At 38.3% G+C, this 20,991-nt stretch overlaps 1 protein-coding gene across 16 annotated transcripts in view; it reads left to right on the forward strand.

The window, feature by feature from the left end:
• Window positions 1-20,991, forward strand: part of Unc79 (unc-79 homolog, NALCN channel complex subunit) — a 258,968-nt gene that overhangs the window by 222,890 nt on the left and 15,087 nt on the right. For all 16 annotated transcript variants that reach the window (XM_015495035.2, XM_048799242.1, XM_048799233.1 and 13 more), the window contains 6 exons: window positions 3,263-3,340; window positions 7,176-7,265; window positions 10,072-10,247; window positions 11,180-11,366; window positions 12,690-12,887; window positions 15,027-15,104. In XM_015495035.2, coding sequence (XP_015350521.1) covers window positions 3,263-3,340; window positions 7,176-7,265; window positions 10,072-10,247; window positions 11,180-11,366; window positions 12,690-12,887; window positions 15,027-15,104 — 807 coding nt within the window. The remainder of the gene's footprint in view (window positions 1-3,262; window positions 3,341-7,175; window positions 7,266-10,071; window positions 10,248-11,179; window positions 11,367-12,689; window positions 12,888-15,026; window positions 15,105-20,991) is intronic.

Genomic DNA, 20,991 nt, shown 5'->3' on the forward strand with positions numbered 1-20,991 from the left:
AGGCACCCAGACAGGAAGTAATTTGACAAATAGAAAAAAAGTGACCCTTTTCAGAATCTAAAATTGTCAACCACTAAGCCACATTTCTCCATCTGTACTTGGGACAGATGGACTGTCATGTTATTTTTTAATTCAAATCTAGTAACATTTTTGCCTTTGCTTACAACATTTCTCTTCTGCTGGTTTGCTATAGATATTTGATGTGTGAGAGATTATTCTAATTGTTCTTGAGACGGATTAAAGGAAAGCATTCATAATAGAGCAATAATCCCCTGAAAATCATCATAAAAACTAAGTTCAAGTCAAAATGAATTTCCCCCAGCTCTTTTATGGTTCAAGAGTAGATATTCTGCTAATTTGCATGTACCACTCCCACTCTGTGGGATATACCTGCATATTCAAGTTATGAGAAGTCATGTTGGTAAAAGGTTTTCTTTTAAAAATAGATTGATTGTGGGCTGGATGACAAAGAAATGGCAGTAGCACGGCTGTTGTCTCTAATTCACAGTCACTGCTGAGTGGAGTTGTTCATATCAGTTAGGTTCATCATAATCTAATCACTCTCTGGGATGAGAGGTGGAGATACTATTTTGGGTATCATTCTGATAATGAATTTAGTAATGACACATAATGGATATCATGTTTCTTTTGTGTTCTTTTGTACTCCTGGAGGAGTGCATATTTCAGTGTCATATTTCTCTCTCTGAAAGTATGGAATTCTTCTTTCTACAGCAATTATCATTCCCCACTCTGATTTTATTTAGTCATATCTTTATACTTGGAGCAGGTCTGTGCAGATCTGGTGGAGTTCTTTACAGTTGTGGTTGGCAGCCATAATGAAGTAAAGACTTTCATATGCTGGGCTTTTGAGGCACCTCCATTACTTTAGGGTAATTTTTGATTGATTTGGACTTGCACAAGTCATCACAGATCTGACAGGTGGTGACTGCTTACATGCTGTTGAGGAGCTCACACTGTCCTCAGTCTGGTTTACTGAGAGTGGCAGGTGGCGAAGGTGCCTGCTGAAGGCACACAATGGTGCTTGAATGTTTTACTTCTTTGCAGATCCTGTCTTGCCATCAAGGGCCACCAGGCATGCAAGCACCCATTGGGAGGCCCAGACTTTGAACCATACATAAAAGAACAACTCTAAGCACCCCATACCTCATGCATTAGGTGAACTCTGTCTTCCTTGTAGCCTCTCTTAGCTGTGCAGTTGCATTTCTGTTGTAAATAAATTAGTTAAAACGAATGCTGGTGTCCTGACTAAGATTTTGGACTTAGGTATAAGTCATTTGCTTCCAATTGCAGACTCAGAGAGCTTTGGAAAATACTGTCTCTGTGAAAACATGCAGTATCTGTCAGGAGGTCAAGTTAGGGTGCTCCTGCTGCTTTTCACTTGTCCTTCTATCAAGTGTTATTGTTTTATTTTTTCACTTACAGGTTTTGGCCAAAGTTAAAAGCTTCACAGTTTTTAAACCTGATTTAGTCACTTTTCCTTATACAGCATTAGAATAAATCTAAGTTAGGTGAAAAGACATAAGCATACCTGAATAAGATAATAGAAATTTTTAGGCATTCCCAGGATAATCCCAGCTGCTACTTTCTTTTCCAGATTCAGAGTAGCTGGCCTAAAACATTCCTCACATTCAGTAATAGCATTTGAGACAAATGGAAATGACAAAATGTTAATGAGGAGATCTGGTATCCACTTCTGTCATGCAACTCCCAGGACAGCTCTGCCTGCTATCCTCTGCCCCAAGCCTGATTACCTGTACCTAAATACCTTTCATGAAAAAACACATATCCCAAAATTGAAGACCAGTTCTTAGTCATTATGCAAGAATTCTCAGGGCTCCTGGCCTCAGAAGGCTTTTGCCTTGTTAGCCCAAACCTGCTGCCCAAGAACAGTGCTTAGACTTGGGCCCCTACTTAGCCAAACAATATACTAGTTTCTGTTCCCTTGTTCTAGAGCTCCTCAGCAGGCCTCCCTGAGATTTTCTGTGTGACCCTAGTCTGTGTTACTCCTCCCAGTTTGACAGGGAAGAAGCCTACCTGGCTGCACTTATGGTCTTGAGCCATCCAGCTTCCCTGTGCCTTCTGCATAGATGAGAAGGAAGAGCTCTTGGTGTCAAAACTTCTTCAGAGCTTCTGGACTCTGCATAGCAGCTTCAGATCTCAAAGGGTCACTGGCCAAAGGCCAAGGAAGAAAAATTAAACAGGAGTAAATGACTCATAGCCAACTTTTCAGACCTTGTTTAACTTCTTTCCAAAAACTATAAGTAAATAGTTGGATGTTACATTAAGTAGGAAACACCTGCCAAAATCTGTAAGGAAGCAAATTAAATTGTAATCTGCTACATCTATCTTCAGTATGATCTCAAGTCAGAATTGATTAATTGGCTTCTTTCTTAAACTCTTGTTGAGCCCCTCTGGGATGCCAGGCACTAGCTAGTGCTGAGGAGAGGTACTTGAAGGCTGGGTTCTTGAGAAGCTTGTGGCCAGCTGAGAAATAGACTGTTAGGTCGCCACCGTCTAATGTGATGGCTTTTGCAGTGGACATGTAAAAAGTCATGTGAGTATGTGGAGCACGACTGGTGTTATTCTCAGCCCAGAGAAGACATGTGAATGAAGTGGGGGGAGGAAGACAAGACACCAAGGATCCTTGGAGGGGATGAAATAGGCAGAGCACTTGCTCTGAAGCTGACTTTCTATTTTCATTCTGAATACATACTGTAATGACAGACGTCATGAAAATCTATGAAACCTTGCTAATAGTAACTGCCAAAAAGTGCTACAGAATAAATAGAATGAGTGACTTGTGGGGGGAGCTGAGGCAGGAGGATTGCAAGTTTGAGGCGAACCTGGGCAACTTAGTGAGACCCTGTCTTAAAATAAAAAAGGCGGGAATGTAGCTTAGTGATAGAGCACCCCTGAATTCAAGTGCCTCTCGGGGTGGGGGGATAATAAATAGTTTGACTCCAGAGTAACTCTGACAATGTTGACATCTTTTATTTCTTCCACAATTGAACGCACCATTTCAATACCACCTGGTTTTTCTGGGCAAAGTAAAATCTGCACGCTCATGCCATTTCTATGCTGATAGGAATGAACTGTCATGATTAACATGATTAACTGAGGTATCCAGGGCAGACTGTCAAGAAAGTAAACACTAATGAGTTTAAGCCATTTTAATAAAATTACAAATTACTTATTACTGTCCAAATACTCTTAAAAATAATTATTCTTTCTTTTTTATTAGTTTATTTGTGCAGATGCTGGAACCAAACTAGCTGAATCAACAATCCTGAGCAAGCAGATGATAGCCTCTGTCCCTGGAGTAAGTCCTGACCAAATTAATTGTCTGCATTTTTGTATTTCATAAAATAGTGGTTATGAATGTAGGCTTTAGAGTCACACCAGGGTTTGAGGCCTGCTTTTACTAGCTGTGTGATTTTGTGAAATTATTTAACCTATGATTCTTTGATTTGCATCATCTGTAGAATAAGCTATAACTGGGCCTAAGGTACAGGCTGAGGGTGACTGAGATGATTCGTATAAAGCATATTCAGACGGTGCCAGCCATGTAGTTAGTAATGAGTAGATTTTGTTGCCTATAATATCTATTAAAAATGATATTAACAAACATTGCCTATTGTTGGATACTTTTAATTATTTTCTGCAATTGTAATTAATATGCAATGAACACCTTTGTGCATAAATCTTTGTACTTTGGATTACTTCTTATAGATTTCTAGAGTAGAATTATTATACTTTTAATAATATAAGTTTTTTTTAAGTATTCTTTGTAGTAATTAGGGTAATGAAAGATGATAAAATCCCAATTCCCAGCAATTTAACACCAAAGAAACTTATTGTTCCTGTGAAGTTTAAGTGAGCAGGCTGATGTCAAGGGAAAGGAACTACCACACGTAGGCTCAGGGCTCAGGTTTCTTCCTTCATCTGCAGTCCTCTGCCATTCACTCTGGTGGTTGGGGAAAGAGAAGAGAATGAGGTACATGGGAGATTTTCATGGGTCAGGTCTAGAAGTGCATGTTTCTTCTACTCACATTTTGTTGGTTGGAGCCCAGTCACATGAGCACACACATCTAACAGCCAGAGAGGATGGGGAATGTGATCTACCTGTGTGCTAGGGAAGAAGAAAAGTGGCTCTGGGAAGTGGCCAGTCCCTCTGCGGCACCCTCAGTGTTCATGATTGATTAACCTTAGAACTCAATATTTGCTACCTATGATAGTTTGAAAAAAAAAAAAGCCCTAATATGTAAAAGGTTTAATGAAATCAGTAAGTAGAAGGCAAATGTTCAGTAACAACAACAAAGCAGCAGTTGTAGGATTCACATATAGAACCTTTCCAAGGACCAGTTAATAAGCCATTTTAAAGAAACCTTTTACCCTTACATGTAATCAATGAATTATAAATTAATAAAATAAAATAAAAGTAAAGCAAAATAAAAGAATATTTGAAAATATAAAAATTAAAATTGGCTAGTAAATCAGTTGATTTATTTTTCTTTTTTAAAAATAGTTGCTTTAAGGGAAGGGAAAAACCCCTCTATTAGCGTCTAGTTGACCTTAATTGGCTGGGCAGCGGGGAGGACAGATATAAAAAGCACTGCGTCCTTAATGTATGCCGCATGATGATTGGAGATGGAATATACCTGTGGAACTGTCACAGCACAATCTCTGCTTATCTGCCATCTCCCCATTTGCTTATTTATTATTATGATAAGAACACTTAATATAAGATCAACCCTTGTGACAAATTTTACATTCATGGTAGCTATGCTAACTGCAGGCACTGTGCTGCCCAGTAGAGTTCCAGGGCTTATTTATCTTGCATAACTGAAGTTTTGTACCTTGTGGCTGGTACCCCCATCCCAGTGTTTTCTTGATGATTAAACTTATTTATGGTGAAGGGAAACAAGCATTTTAGCTGTTGGTGGTAGTGAAAGCAACTTTACTAGAGTACAGTTTAACAAACTACTTCTAGGAATATGTTTGAGAAAATAAATATGCATCAAAAGATTTATAAGCAGGTATATGTTGTAAAGCATCCCTTAAAATAGCAAAAATATGGAAACAAAAATAAGTGTCCAATATTAGAGTTTTGTTTAATAAAGTAAGGTACATCTGACTATTACAATGTGGCTACTAAATCAATGTTTCAAAGAATATTTAAGTAATTGGAAAATGCTTGTGATGGATTTAATTAAAAAGCAAATTAGCAAAAGGTTATTTCAATCTTATAAATATTGTGCATATGTGTGCTTTTTTATATGCATTCAAAAAACTTGAAAGGAAATTTTAACGGTTAGTTTTCAAAGAGGTGGAGAACAAGTATTAGGATTACAGTGATTTTAATTGTTCTTTTTAGTAACTTGTATTTTCCAAATTTTCTGCAATGAGCATACATTCTTCTATAATTAGGAAATGTAACTTAAACCTCAAATATGTTTTAAAGAAGAATTGTGTGTGCTCTGCTTCAATTCCTGTGTCTGAGGTTAGAGTACATTTTTCCACTCCTTTTTCATCATTTTCCTATTGAAATGAATATGGGCCTCTGAAACAAATGGAGCTTGACTCCTTATGTTCTGTTTTGTTTTTTAAAATAACACATCTAAGTTGTACTTCTGCTTTACAAAGTAGAAAAAGAGGGATTGTAAATTACCTATTTTGTTTTGTGTATGTAGCTGGCTCCCTATATCCTGAATAAAAAGTGGATTTTAAGGCTTTTACTGGGCATAATTGCTGTCTCTAGAACAAAATACCTATGTAATAGTAAAGTCTTTGCTCTCATTTCTTGAGATTCAGACTTAAAAGGTGAATATTGAATAATGCTCCTGGTAATGACTTTCTGTGACATTTGCCTAGTTGAACTGGTATAAAATACTGCTTATGAAAGAAACAAATCCCTTTCAAGAAATTCAAGAACAGTCTATGCTCCTATTTGCATGATGTGTGAAAGGTCAAAGAAAATGGAATAAACCAGGGGGAAATCCTCCTTGCACAGAAGGATTCATATTGCAAAAGCAGGAACACAATAACCTTTTACAATTCCTTCACTTGATTCAAATTAAAAGAAGAAAACCTTAGAACATATGAAATGCTTGGAAAACACTCTGACAGACTGCCACTAGCCTTATTTTACTGTTTGTTATCCTGTCAGAAGAACTGACAAGCGTAACATTCTAGAAGAGAGAGGAGGTGATAGAGTTCAGTGCTATGCAGATTTACATGAATATGGGAAAATGAGAGCCACTGGGTGAGCTAGTTAAGTCTATAATGTTCCAGATTTTCCTAAAGAAAGCCAAGTGAAGCCTTTAGCATGGTATTCATACCGCTTCAAAGACTGCCTGCTTTTGATCCACATTATACGCGGCCTGATGTGTGGGTTCTCTCATACGGCTTTGATGTAGCAGCCTGTCTGTTCATTTTCCTTTGCTTTGCTTATAATCCTACATTTGCTGCATTTCCCCGAGAAGGCAGGTCTCTGCCGCTTAATAACCTCAAACACAAACATGCTTTATTTTCCTTTAAAAAGTTCCCTAACATACTTTAGGTATGTACAGAAGGTGACCATTTTTATTTCTTTCTCCTATCTATCTCTAGCAAGAACTTGACATGGATACCTGTGTCTATTTAGTAGTGCCCCGACTATCTACATGAAGTTAAGTTGTAAGCGTCTTGACTTGAACATAAGAATTTTTGAGTCAGCAAAACAATGTTTATATATATTTAGTTAGTAATATATATGTGCACACATTTAAAGAGATAAGATTCTGGTGGTGAAATTTGGTAACACATTTTACTTACATTTTAGATTTCCCCAGAGTGATAGTGTTAACAGTAGTTTTGAGGTGATAATGGCATTATGTATGATTCATGTGTACAGACCAGCTTAAAAATAAGCAAAAATCAGTCTCATTACCCAGGGGAAACAGCATTTAACTCTGCCCCTGGAAGGCGCCCCTGTGTCTTTACTCTGCTACAAACCTTTACTTTGCCACAAACCATGGGCAGACAGTCACAGACTAAGCTGGGTGGTAGAGTGAGTCAGAAATCCAGAAAATGCAACAAGTCCTTAGCAAAGAGGGTACAGCTAGAGTGGGTTGGACAGAAATGCCGCTGTGGCCAGTCGTGTGCTTGTGTTTCAGTGTGGGACCGCAGCCATGGAGTGTGTGCGGCAGTCCATTGGTGAAGTGCTGGACTTCATGGCGGACATGCACACGCTGACCAGACTGAAGGTAGGACCCCATCTGCTCATATCTTAGATTCACTAAATGCAAGATGTTTTTAAAGGATTAAACAGACCATGTGGGGAATTTATTGGTATCTGGGGAGGCAGCTGGAACATTGTTAAATGAGCCCATATCTTGGGGTCTGAAGAACTGGAGTCCAGTTCTGCAAAAAAAGAAAAGAAGAAAGGATGGTCATATGACATGAGCTTTGTACACACCTTTATTTTTGCCATTTATTCAGTTTCACAATATCCCTATTATAATATTATCCCCATTTTACAAATGCAGGAACTGAGGCTTGGTCTGATGTAGCATTTTGGTCAAGGTGACACTACTAATAAGTAGTTGAACCTAAGGCTGTTGTGACTCCCAATCCATCTCCTTTTACTGTGCCACATGGAGTCATTTAACTCCCTGGAGCTTCAGTTTCCTCATTTGCAAAGTGAGTCTATGACACCTCCCCTGCCTGATTGTTATAGGGTTTATATAAAATAATGTATGCAAAGAGAATGTCTTACACAGTAGCACATTATGCAGACATAGCCATTTATTATTTTTATCTGCAATTTAAGTTATCTTCTTCAAGAAAATAATTAAAGAGGGGCTGGGGTTGTGGCTGAGTGGTAGAGCACTTGCCTAGCATGTGTGAGGTACTGGGTTCGATTCTCAGCACCATGTATAAACAAATAAATAAATAAAGGTCCATCAATAACTAATAAAAGTTTTTAAAAAGAAAATAATTAAAGAAGGAGAGAGAACAAAATTTAATTTGCATTTGGACAAAATCTCAGTGAAGTTGTTGAGTTTATTGATTGTTTTACAAGGTGGAATGAATAACTGATATGGGTCCACTTCTCTTCCATGATTCAACCAGGGAGCCAAAAGATTAATAATCTGAAAGTCTTGAGGAAGGCCCTGGATGGAGGGCAGATGAGAATCCAAACATGATCCAAAGAGCAGCCAAATTGCAATTTAGCACTGAATGATTTCTTTTTGATAAACAAGAGCTTAGTGATCCAAGAAGTTCAACAGCTAAAAATGTGGTTCCTTTTTCACTGAGCTTAGTTTTTAGACGCTGCTTAGATGATCTTGGTACAGTGATAAATTTGCAAATGTTAGGTGCAAAGGAGAATCAAAATTAAGCTCATTATGTGTAATCTAGAGAAGAAAAATAAAGAATGACATGAAAGTAGGAGGGGGATTATAAGAGAGGTGAGAGGGGAAACGGGGGAGGTGGGAGGAGAGGAAAGATAGGGAAGCAGGGAAGGTAGATATGATCAGAGTATGTTATATGCATGTGTGAAATTACCACAGTGAAAGCCACTATTTTGTACAATTAACACATTAATAATTATAATTTAAAAAATAAGCTGAAAATTTCTCATCATGTGTAAACCCTGTCATTTTTTTTTTTTTTTGGTGAGGGGGTGGGCGGGTACCAGGGATTGAATTTGGGCACTTGACCACTGAGCCACATCCTTAGCCCTGTTTTGCATTTTATTTAGCGACAGGGTCTTGCTGAATTGCTTAGCACCTTGCTTTTTCTGAGGCTGGCTTTAATTTGTGGTCCTCTTGTCTCAGCCTCTGGAGCTGCTGTGATTACAGGTGCCCAGCTTAACCCCAGTCATTTTTTTTAAAGCAAGAATATGCATTTTATATCTTTATCTTATTTATTTATTTGTATGTGGTGCTGAGGATCGAACCCAGGGCCTTGCACTTGCTAGGCAAGTGCTCTACCACTGAGCCACAATCCCAGCCCCAACCCCAGTCATTTTTAAGAAAACTCCCCTACCACTTGGTCACATGCTGGTTACTAATTACTGAATATAGGTGCCCACACTTAAATGACATTGATGCATAAAGAAGAGGAAATGGTTATTACTCAAGCATTTTGAGATTGTTTTGCAGACATTTTCAAAAAATATTAAGAAAGAAACATAGGCTGGGGATATAGCTCAGCTGGTAGAGTGCTTGCCTTGCATGCACTAGGTTCAATCCCCAGTACCACACAGACACACACACACACACACCAAAAAAAAAAAAAAGATCCATGATGTTTAAAAGGTTGGAAACTGTAGACATAATCCAACCGTCTGACCTTGCATATTAGGAAACAGATCAGAAAGGTCAAGTGGCAAGTGGTTTCTCTCAGGCCGTGTAGCTAGTTAAGACAGGAGTGGGTCTCAAGTCCCAATTCACTGTATTTTCCCATTAAGCCACACTAAGCATAAAGCTTTCAAAATTAATTAAGAAATATGTATTGAGCACCTATAATGTGTCTAGCTCTGTTCTAGCATTGGGGCTACAGTAGTGAGCCAAAGCAGACATATTGCTGCCCCCACTTAACTTATAGTCTACTAGAAAGCTGAATTTAATGAACATTTCACAAAAAAACAAAGTGAAATTATGACTCACAATTGGTATAAAGAAGGAATAGACAGTGGCATGGACCAGCCAAGGAACTCAGGGAAGGCTTCCTAGGGGAAGTAACTCTTGAGCTAAAATCTGAACAAATGGGTGAAAAGGGCAGGGACAGTATTTCAGGCAGAGGAACAGCAGAGCCAGTGCAGCCAGAGCTGGGATGGATGGAGGCGAGATGTGGAGGCTGCAGGAATCAGACATTCTGGCTGTACGGATCCTGCTGAGGAATGATTCCCTACTTGGTCCTAAAAACGATGTGAAACCACTCTAGTTTAATCAGGTTGTGGGCTTGAGGTGGTGATGGGAGGGGAAGGGACTACCTGGTGTTTGAAGAGTGCCTGGCATGTCTCCACTGTCTGCCAAAGTCACAAAATATCATTTGGTTTTGCAGAGCCACATGAAGACGTGCTCCCAGCCTCTGCATGAAGATACATTTGGCGGACACCTCAAAGTGGGTCTGGCTCAGATTGCTGCTATGGAAATCTCCCGGGGCAACCACAGAGATAACAAAGCCGTGATCCGCTATCTGCCTTGGCTCTACCACCCTCCTTCTGCCATGCAGCAAGGGTGAGACCCTTGTTATTCTAGGGATGAGGGAAGACAAGACCAGAGATGCCCCTGAGGCTCCTGGGACTCATCCAGAGCTTGCCATGCACTGAAGAGTCATGAGAGTCAAGTACGATTGGTTAGGAAGATGGAAATCAGGGTTCCACCCCATACCTACTTGCTGACCTTGGGCACCTTGTGGGATGCTGCCAGTAAAAGAAACTTGCCCTTGTACATATGAAAACCTCCATCATCCTCATGGAGGATGAAAACTTAAAACAGAGCTGTCACTTTAGCTCAGTTTCAACTAGTGAAATAATTCCATAGGTACATTTCCAGCACTCGCATGGCCTGTGCTCTTAAGTAGCTTAGTTTATAGCTGGAACCAAATGTCAGCAGGGATGAAATAGTGCAAGGAGGTGCAAGCCCCTGCTCCTGCCTCTAGGGGGGCTGGAGGAGAGGCAGGTTTCCCTGGGAACTCAGAGCAGACTTGAGCCTGCTGTTTTGCATGGTCCGCCTTCCTGTGGAGGAAAGGATGGGGGTGGTGAAGAGAGCAGGAGGAGAAAATTGTGTGCAGAAAACTGTGCAGCCAGGTATATGTCTGCTCCTCTGTTCCCTCCCTCTAGTGAGAATGTCAGAGAAGAACTTTCTGATGAGAAGAAAGGAAAGGGTTCAAAAGAAGCAGGTCAGAGGCAGTCAGGCCACAGAGGAATGATACTTAATCCTCTGCCACCAGTGGCGGTTCTTTGCTCAAGAAGCTAAGCTTCAGGATTAGAGTGAAAAACAAGAAAACAAATGCATCATTTGATTGATACTCTAGCGCCTTGGTGTCATATTTTATGTAATTGCTGGCAAGACCTCATTTTTAATCTCTTCCTTCAATAAACATTCATGTGCATCCAACAAAACAGAAAACATAAACTCATCTTTAACACATCCTTCTTCTCTAACAGACCTAAAGAATTCATTGAGTGTGTCTCCCACATCCGTCTGCTGTCGTGGCTGCTTCTGGGTTCCCTCACTCATAATGCAGTGTGTCCGAACGCCTCCTCTCCCTGCCTTCCCATACCTCTGGATGCAGGTTCCCATATTGCAGACCATCTTATTGTTATCCTGATTGGATTTCCAGAGCAATCAAAGGTAAGTGATTTCTGCAAGATTAGGACCATGTGCATCGAAATTGCTAATGGAAACCCTTATCAGCCAATTATGTTTCTTCTCAGAAGTAAATGCATCTTGTCACTTGCCCTCCTGTGGATATTAGAAAAGCAACTTTGTACTAATGCCTTATTTAAAGTTGTTTAAATTCCCAGACTGTCTTTTTTCCCCCTAAATTGTTTTCTGGCTTACTTTTATGAAGATAAATTATGGAGGCAGGCAAGAGTTGGCTTCCCAGGCTAGAAATATAATAAAAATTCTGTGATCAGTTTTCCAAACAAGACTGAGGAGGAGAAAAACTTATACTCTAATTCTTCATGCACTCTTTCCAATTAAAATCTCTAGGGGTCCATGAAAATGCAACATGAAAATAAGAAGGCTAGTGGAAGCTCCCTAAAGCACACCCTGGAATCACCTGCACAGAGAAACTTTGTAAATCATAGAGACAGGTGATGTACTTAAGGGGATAAAGTAAGCTACTGATCCTGACTCTGCTTGTGCAAACCAGACACTCCTAACAAGCTACAATGGCAAAGTCCTTTTCCAGAGCTCAGATGAGTCCAGGGAGGTCCCAGTGGGTTTGGGGCAGTTGGGCTTTGGGCCAGGACAAGCTGATAAAATGGAGCACCCACCCATCTATGGTTGCCAAAAGAAATCAAGCAATCAATCAGTTTCTTCTATTTCAATCCAAATCTGTGTTTGATTCCTAACCAAGGTACTTATAATTTTGTGAGCTTGAGTATGTTACTTAACCTTTCTGAGCTCCTGTGTTGCAGCTGTAGAGTAGATTGAGGGGATAATTTGAGAGCGATAGAAGTGATCTTTGGAAAGTCTTTTGTACTGTAGGTACTTACTCAATGAATCCTTACCAGCGAGGAAGGAAAACCCTTACTGCTGCTGCTGCTGCTACAAGTGTAATTATTAAGAGCTGGGAAGTGTGTTCTGTATCACCTTGTTTGCTCCTAACTCCACTTCTTGGAACAGGCTACAGTTATTCCCACTTTACAGATGAGGAAACATCCTAAAACAGTAGAATGATTATTCTTCCTGATATGGTTTATGGATAGGAATGTCAGTTTCATTAAAGAGCAAGGGGGGTGAGTAGATTTGTTCTGCTAATGACGATGCCCTCTCTTGGAAAAGAGGCTTTGTTCTCTGAGCACACTCGCATCTACAAGGAAGAGCAGACTGTTCTAAGGTGATGAGTCACGAGTTTGTAACTGAGAAAACTCCTGTGTGCATGGGCTGTGCTCCCTGGCAAGGCCGCTAGGGGCCCGCAGCAGCGCCCTGTCTTCTCCTCTCCAGACCTCCGTGCTCCACATGTGCTCCCTCTTCCACGCATTCATCTTTGCTCAGCTCTGGACGGTATACTGCGAACAAAGTGCCGTAGCTACGAACGTGCAAAATCAGAACGAATTCAGCTTCACGGCAATACTGACAGCACTGGAGTTTTGGAGTAGGGTGACACCCAGCATCCTCCAGCTAATGGCCCATAACAAAGTGGTGAGTTCTCAGAGAAGACTCCCCTCTGGGGTACAGTCTCATAATGTCTAGACCACACTCAGTCCCTTCTGACACCTGTTCTTTTACAGATCTCAGTGGTCAGATTGTGTAAATACATCAGGGATTTATTTTGTTATAAGATGGACATTCTACTTGCATAAGAATTTGGTTGAAAACAACACAAATGGTAGTCAAGAGATCTGTTGTACTTCATGGTGACACTTGAAAATTGCTAAGAGGTATATTTTAAGTGTTCTCATCCAAAAATAAGCATACAAGTAATGCATATGTTAAATATCTTCACTTAGTCATTCTACATTATATATATGTATCAAAATATCATATTATAGACTGTAAGTATTTAGAAACCCAAAGCAAGTAAAAAGCAAACAATTTTTATTTTTCCTGCCTAATGCCAAATAAACTTTATATGAAATTTCGACCTTTAAGGTTTTATTGTTCTATGAAGTCAGACGGTTAGAAGGGAGATTCAAATAATTTTTGGATTCCAAAGCAATTTGGGAAAATCTGAGCCAGTTAGGTCATCTTTTTAAGAGTGAACTGACCCCAGGAGTTCATTCTAGTCAGCCCAAAAGAGCCTTACCTTTTTGGGTTGCCTTAGAAGTGATTTTTAAACTGTTCCCCAGATTTCAAATCCATTTTACTGTTTATGGCTCACCTTAGAAAGGGGCTGCTCCAGACTGCATGGGAAATATCTGGAGGATTCTTAGCCTAAGCACACGTCATTGATAAGGCTGGTCCTCACTGAGTCAGTTGGAGGGCATGGGAGGAATTTACAAGGAGTCTTTGGGTTCCAGTTGCTATGCCAGAGGAGGGTGCTCAGTCAGGAGGACGGCAGCCAGTGTCTTGCTTACAGGGGCACCACCAGTGGACAAGGAGTGGGGGACCCGGAGCAACCATCTGATGATTCCAGTGTGCACGAAACCATACTGCCCTGTGCACCAAAGGCATTTGGGACATGATGTTTTAGTTGATTGAATATTAATCCAGAAAATATTTTCTTTTAGCTCTAGTTAGAAAGGGAATTAAACATTTTCTTCAGTTAAGCCCTTTCTTTGTTTTGGAGAAGCACATGTTGCAATTTTATAGAGGGAGAGGTTTTAGTTGAATGTAAAGAACATTATTTGAAAATTTTAGGGTTTATAAACAGTTCTAACAGCTCCAATTCATTGGATCACAGATTCTAGGATTAGAAGAGAAACTGGACATTAAGCATTCTACTATGTTATTTTAAATAAAACACTGAAATTAGAGGCTGAGGCAGGAGTATGGCGAGTTCAAAGCCAGCCTCAGCAAAAGCGAGGCACTGAGCAACTCAGTGAGACCCTGTCTCTAAATAAAATACAAAATAGAGCTGGGGTGGTGGCTCATGGTCGAGCACCCCTGAGTACAATCCCTGGTACCTGCCCCCCAGAGCCCCCCCCAGGAAAACAGTGAAATTGGAATCTTACACTTTAATCTAGGTATTAAAACTCTCCTTCTGCTGTCATTACTTTTTTGATACCAAATGTTATGTGTTGCCAGTGAATTTTTTACAAATGATGTTTCAAATGAATTTAAATTAATTTTATTCTGAAAATCTTGTCGGACAATATAAGCCTATCTGGTAAAATCCTTCAGGAGTATTAAAAATCCAGCTTCAGGCATTTCCGATGAGGGATCTCATCTCCATTGTACTTTGGAACTGTCGTATTTCATGGCTCCCTTGTTCAGTAGAGAACAAAGCCTCAGAGGCATATCTGCAGTAAGTTAAGCAGCCATTCCCTGTGGGAAACAAGGAAGACAGGATCAAGGTGGAGGAAATGACCCAATCTTTGTCCTCTGGTGTGAGTCCTAGGCTGTGCAGATTAGTGAGGTCAATGCCTGAGTGCCCTCCACAACCTTCAGTTAGGTGATAAAGGAACGACAATTCCAGGACCTCTGGAGGGTTTTTAAATTCCATTTCCTGTTTGAGTTTTAGAGGTGAATGAACACCACTCTCTGTGGTTCCCTGTGGCCATTATGCAGAAAGCCTTCCTGGGCACAGGGGCATTAGGCGCCTGTGACTGTAGACTAGTTCATTATATTAAGTCGGTATATCACTGGGAGTGGAATTGACTTTCATGTTTGTTGTTTCAGATGGTAGAAATGGTGTGTCTCCATGTGATTAGTTTAATGGAGGCATTGCAAGAATGCAATTCAACCATTTTTGTCAAGGTAGGACAATCTTACAATTTTCTTATACACCATTTTATATCGCCAAAAACCAATGTGGATTTATTTCAAATGTATGTTCCAAAGGAGAAAATAAAGTGGATTTAGTTTTAACATTTAGAGTTGGGAGTGGAGGATTTAGGCTTCTTCAACAACCTTTTACCAGATGGTTCTTGTTATTTTTGCTTTTGTTCTACCACTGTGACCAACTCTTCCGTGTCAGACCATGACTGCATGTGGCACAGGAATGAAAATATTACTGCGGAACACTGATCTGAAAATGACCCTATTGTAGTATAAATCAGTTGGTGGTACTTCATTTTGTGACAGATATCTGGAAAATCAAGGAAAATAGTCTGTAATTGTTGACCTGCTATCTGGTGCTTTTCTCTAAGATAAATGAATTTTTATTTTAAATATTATATTAAGTCAGTATACAGCATGTAATAATTCAAGCATATGTCTTCTTCCCAGGGACATTAGGAACAGACTAGTGTGGTGCACAATTAAAAAGTAAAGTAGAACTCGGTTCTCACTCCCTTTGTCTTGCTAGCTCCCCCTTTATCTTGTCCTTTCCATCATTCTGCCTCTTTGTTTTACCGGTCATTCTTTTTTCCTCTTCTCTTACCTTTTCCACTTGCCGGAGTGTATCATTTTGGAACCTTAGGACTTGCTATTTCACTTCATGATTAATTTCATTCTTGGTTCAAGACACTTTTCATGTTAACTCACACTGTGATGAAGAAAAGCAGCCTTTTTTCAGGGAAAACTTAACTGTTACCAGAACTGTGCAAGGTCATTGGTTCAAATGGTATAGAGATATGTTTTATCTAGCTCAATATAGCACAAGTCAATACTGTGACAGAAATGATGTGACTGACAATTGGATGCTTCTACCTGGTATTATTTTTTACTGAAGTGTAATAATTTATATATGGCAAATTGCATGTATTTAAATGGTGCATTTTGTTAAGTCTTGACATATGTTACTCTCATGAACCCATCACTACAATCAAGATTTTTTTTACCCCCAACAAAGTTTTCTTTTACTAATTTATAGTCCCTCTATTTACCACTTCCTGTCCCCAGGCAGCTACTATTCTGCTTTCTGTCACATAGGTTAGTTTTCTATAAATAGTTTCATTCTATACTTTCTGCTTTCTTTTTCTCATAATGATCACATTGCAATTAATCCATGTCTTTCCATGTATGAATAGGCCATTACTTTTTTAAAGAATTTTTTTATTTGTCCTTTTTCATTATACATGACAGTAGAATGTATTTTGAAATATCATATTACATGGAGTATAATTTCCCATTCTTATGGTTGTAAATGATGTGGAGTTACACAGATCTTGTATTTATATATGAACATAGGAAAGTTATTCTGATTCATTGTATTGTCTTTACCATTCCCATCCCCCATTCTTTCCCCTTTATTACCCCCCCACCCGTCCAATCTGGTGAACTTCTACTTCTCCCTCCTCCCTTTCCTGGTCTATTTTGAGTCAGCATCAGCATATCAGAGAGAATATTCGGCCTTTGGTTTTTAGGTATTGGCCTATTTCATTTACCATGATAGTCTCCAGTTCCATCCATTTACCAGCAAATGCCATAATTTTAATCTTCTTTATGGCTGAGTAATTTTCCATTGTGTACATGCACCACATTTTTCTTTATCCATTCATCTTTTGAAAGGCACCTAGGTTGGTTCCGTAGCTTAGCTATTGTGAATTTTATGACTGCTTTTTCTGTTTTTATGAATAACATCACTGGAACCTTAATAAGAATTGCATTAAATTTGTAATGCACTTTTGGTAGTATGGCCATTTTGATAATATTAATTCTGCCTATCCAAGAAAATGGTAGATCTTTCAATTTTCTATTTCTTTCTTTAGTGTTATGTGGTTTTCATTGTAGAGGTCTTTCATCTCTTTTGTTAGATTGATTCCCAAATATTTTATTTTTCCTTGAGGCTATTGTGAATGGGATATTTTTCCTAATTTCTCTTTCAATTGATTCATCACTAATATATAGGAATACAATTGATTTATTGGTGTTAATTTTATATCCTGCTACTTTGCTGAATTCATTTATGAGTTCTAGAAGTTTTCTGGTGGAGTTTTTTGGGTTTTATAAATATAGAATCATGCATCAGCAAATAAGGATGGTTTTGAGTTCTTCTTTTCCTATTCATATCTCTTTAATTTATTTCTTCTGTCTAATTGCTCTGGCTAGAGATTCCGTAACTGTTGAAATCTGTGGGGAAAGAGGGCATCCCTGTTGTAATCCTGTTTTTAGGGGGAATGTTTTAAAATTTTCTCCATTTAGAATGATGTTGGCCTAGGGATTACCATAGATAGCTTTTACAATGTTGAGGTATGTTCTTACTATCTCAAGTTTTTCCAGTGTTTTGAACATGAATAGATGCTGTATTTTGTCAAATGCTTTTTCTGCATCTACTGAGATAATCATGTGGTTTTTGTCTTTTAGTCTATTGATGTGATGAATTATGTTTATTGATTTCCATATGTTGAACCAACTTTCATCTCTGGGACGAACCCCACTTGATCATGGTACACTATCTTTTTAATATATTTTCCTATGCCATTTGCCAGAATTTTATTGAGAATTTTTGCATCTATGTTTGTCAGGGATATTGTTCTGAAATTTTCTTTCCTTGATATGTCTTTGTCCAGTTTTGGTGTCAGGGTAATACTAGCTTCATAGAATGAATTTGGAAGTGTTCCCTTCTTTTCTATTTCATTGAATAATGAAGTTGTTTTGTGGCCTATGATATGGTCTACTTTAGAGAAGGATCCATATGCTGCTGAGAAGAAAGTATCTTCAGTTTCATTTCTTGAAATTCATCTGTTTAAATTTTCTATGTCCTTCTGATTCAATTTGTTTAGGTCATATGTCTCTAGAAATTTGCTGATGTCTTCAAGATTTTCTATTTTATTAGAGTATAAATTTTCAAAATAGGTTCTGATTATCGTCTGTATTTCAGTAGTGTCCATTGTGATATTTCCTTTTTCATTGCAAATTTTAGTAATTTGAGTTTTCTCTCTATTTTTCTTTGTTAGCTTGGCTAAGGGTTTATCAATTTTATTGATTATTTTTTCAACTTTTTCTTTTGTTGATTTTTTGATTGTTTCTTTTGTTTCAGTTTCATTGATTTGAGCTTTGATTTTAGTTATTTTCTGTCTTTACTGCTTTGGGTATTGATTTGTTCTTCTTTCCCTAGTGTTTTGAGATGTAAAGTTAGGCTATTTATTTGCTGACTTTCTATTCTTGTAATGAATGAGTGCAATGCAATGAACTTTCCTCTTAGCACTGCCTTCATAGTGTCCCAGAGATTTTGATATGTTGTATTGCTATTCTCATTTACCTCTAAGTACTTTTTTTTATTTCATCCCTGATTTCTTCTGCTATCTAGTCGTCATTCAGTAGTGTATTATTTATTCTCCAGGTGTTAGAGTAGCTTTTATTTTTTATTCTATTGTTGATTTGTAATTTCATTCCATTATGATCTGATAGGATGCAAGGTATTATCTCTATTTTATTATATTCTCCAAGAGTTGTTTTATGGCCTATGATATGGTCTACTTTAGAGAAGGATCCATATGCTGCTGAGAAGAAAGTATATTCACTCATTGATGGACGAAATATTCTATATATGTCTGTTAAGTCTAAATTATTAATTGTATTTCTTAGTTCTATAGCTTCTTTATTTAGTTTTTGTCTGGAATATCTATCCAGTGATATTTAATTTGAATTAGTGGTGAGAGAGGTTGTTAATATCATCCAGTATTAGGGTGTTGTGGTCTGTTTACTTCTTGAAATTGAGAAGGGTTTGTCTGATATACATAGATGCTCCATAAATACTTATGATTGTTATGTCTTGTTGATGCATAATTCCCTTAAGCAGTGAATGATATGTTGTTTCCCATCCTTTTACCTTCAGTCTCTGCATGTCTTTGCCTGTGAAGTGAGCCTCTTGAAGAAAGGATATTGTTTGGTCTTGTTTTTAATCTAATCTGCCAGTCTATGTCTTTTGATTGATGAGTTTAGATCATTTATATTCAATGTTATTATTAATGAGATATGATTTTTATTCCCTGTCATTTTTGACTTATTTCTGGTTTTTAATTTGAATTAGTTTCTCCATTGATTCGCTGTTCTTTTAGTGTAGTTTCTTCCTTTCCTGGTTTTCACTTTCATTTTTCATTTCTTCTTCATGTAATATCTTATTGGTTATATTTTTTGTAGTACAGGCTAATTGTGAATTCTTTTAACTTTTATTTAGCATGGAAAGCTTTTATTTCATCATCAATTCTGAAGCTTAATTTTGCTGGGTAGAGTATTCTTGGCTAATTTCCATTTTCTTTCAGAGCTTGGTATGCATTATTCCAAGACCTTCTAGCTTTGAGGGTGTGGGTTGAGAGATCAGCTAAGATCCAGATTGCTTTCCCTCTCAATGTTACTTGTCATTTTTCTCTGGCATCCTTTAAAATTCTATCCTTATTCTGTAAGGCATTTTTATTATAGTGTACCTTGGTGTGGGTCTGTTGTAATTTTGTATATTTGGCATCCTGTAAGCCTCCTGAATTTGATTTTCCATTCATTCTTTTTTTTGGGGGAGGGTACCAGGGATTGAACTCAAGGGCATTCAACCACTGACCAGCCCTATTTTGTGACAGGGTCTCACTGAGTTGCTTTGCACCTTGCCATTGCTGAGGCTGGCTTTGAACTTGAGATTATCCTGCCTCAGCCTCCCAAGCTGCTGGGATTACAGGCATGCAGCACCATGCCCCAGCTCCATTTTATTCTTTAGGATTGGGAATTTTTCTGATATTATTTCATTGAAAAGATTGCTCATTCCTTTCATTTGTATCTCTGAGCCTTCATCTATACCAGTAAATCTTAAATTTGGTCTTTTCAGTTTATCCCATATTTCTTGTAAGTTCTGATCATGGTCTCTTAACATCTTTTCTCCATGGTCAACTTTATTTTAAAGATTGTATATTTTGTCTTCATCATCTGAAACTCTGTCTTCCAAGTGATCTAGTCTGTTGGTGATGTTTTCAATTGGATTTTTTATTTGGTTTATTGATTCCTTCATTTTGAGGATTTCTGCTTATTTTTTTCCCCAAATCTCTCTTTATTGAAGTATTCTTTTACTTCCTGTATTTTCTATCTGATTTCACTCCTTAAAGCATCCTTTACTTTCCAGTTTAGTGATAATTCTAAACTCTTTCTCTGACTTTTCTTCCACTGTGGTGTTGATGGATTCTGTTACTAGAGTATCTTGGTTTGTTTGGGGTGATTTGTTCCCTTGCTTTTTCATATTGTTTGTGTGTCTACGCATCTAACAGTATGGCTCTGAGGCAGTAGAGTTTCTTTCTACCTTGTGGACTTAGAGTATCCCTGAAGGTTTCTTGATGAGAAGCTTCCTGTCTGCTTTCTTGGTTTCATGCCACAGAACAGCTGGAAAGTGACCTCTTCTATTCCACCATCTTTTTTTAAATATATTTTTTAGTTGTAGTTGGACATAATTTTTTTAGTTTAGTTGGACATAATACTAAGTGAGTCTTTAGATTAGATTTACTTATTTAGTCTTTATATTAGATTTACTTATTTAGTTTTTAGGTGTTGCTGAGGTTCCAACCCAGCACTTTGCACGTGCTAGGCGAGAACTCTGCTGCTGAGCCACAACCCCAGCCCCTATTCTATCATCTTGAAACCCTTCCCTGGCCGTTACTTTTTATTTCTTAGTATTATTCCTTGTACGGTTAAAGATAAATTTTGTTTATCCATTCTTCAGTTAACAGACATCTGATGTGTTTCCAATAAAACTTCTATGAATGTTTACATATTAAGTTCTTGT

This window comes from Marmota marmota, unplaced genomic scaffold (genome assembly GCF_001458135.2).
Source record: "Marmota marmota marmota unplaced genomic scaffold, marMar, whole genome shotgun sequence".
Taxonomy (NCBI): Eukaryota; Metazoa; Chordata; class Mammalia; order Rodentia; family Sciuridae; genus Marmota; species Marmota marmota.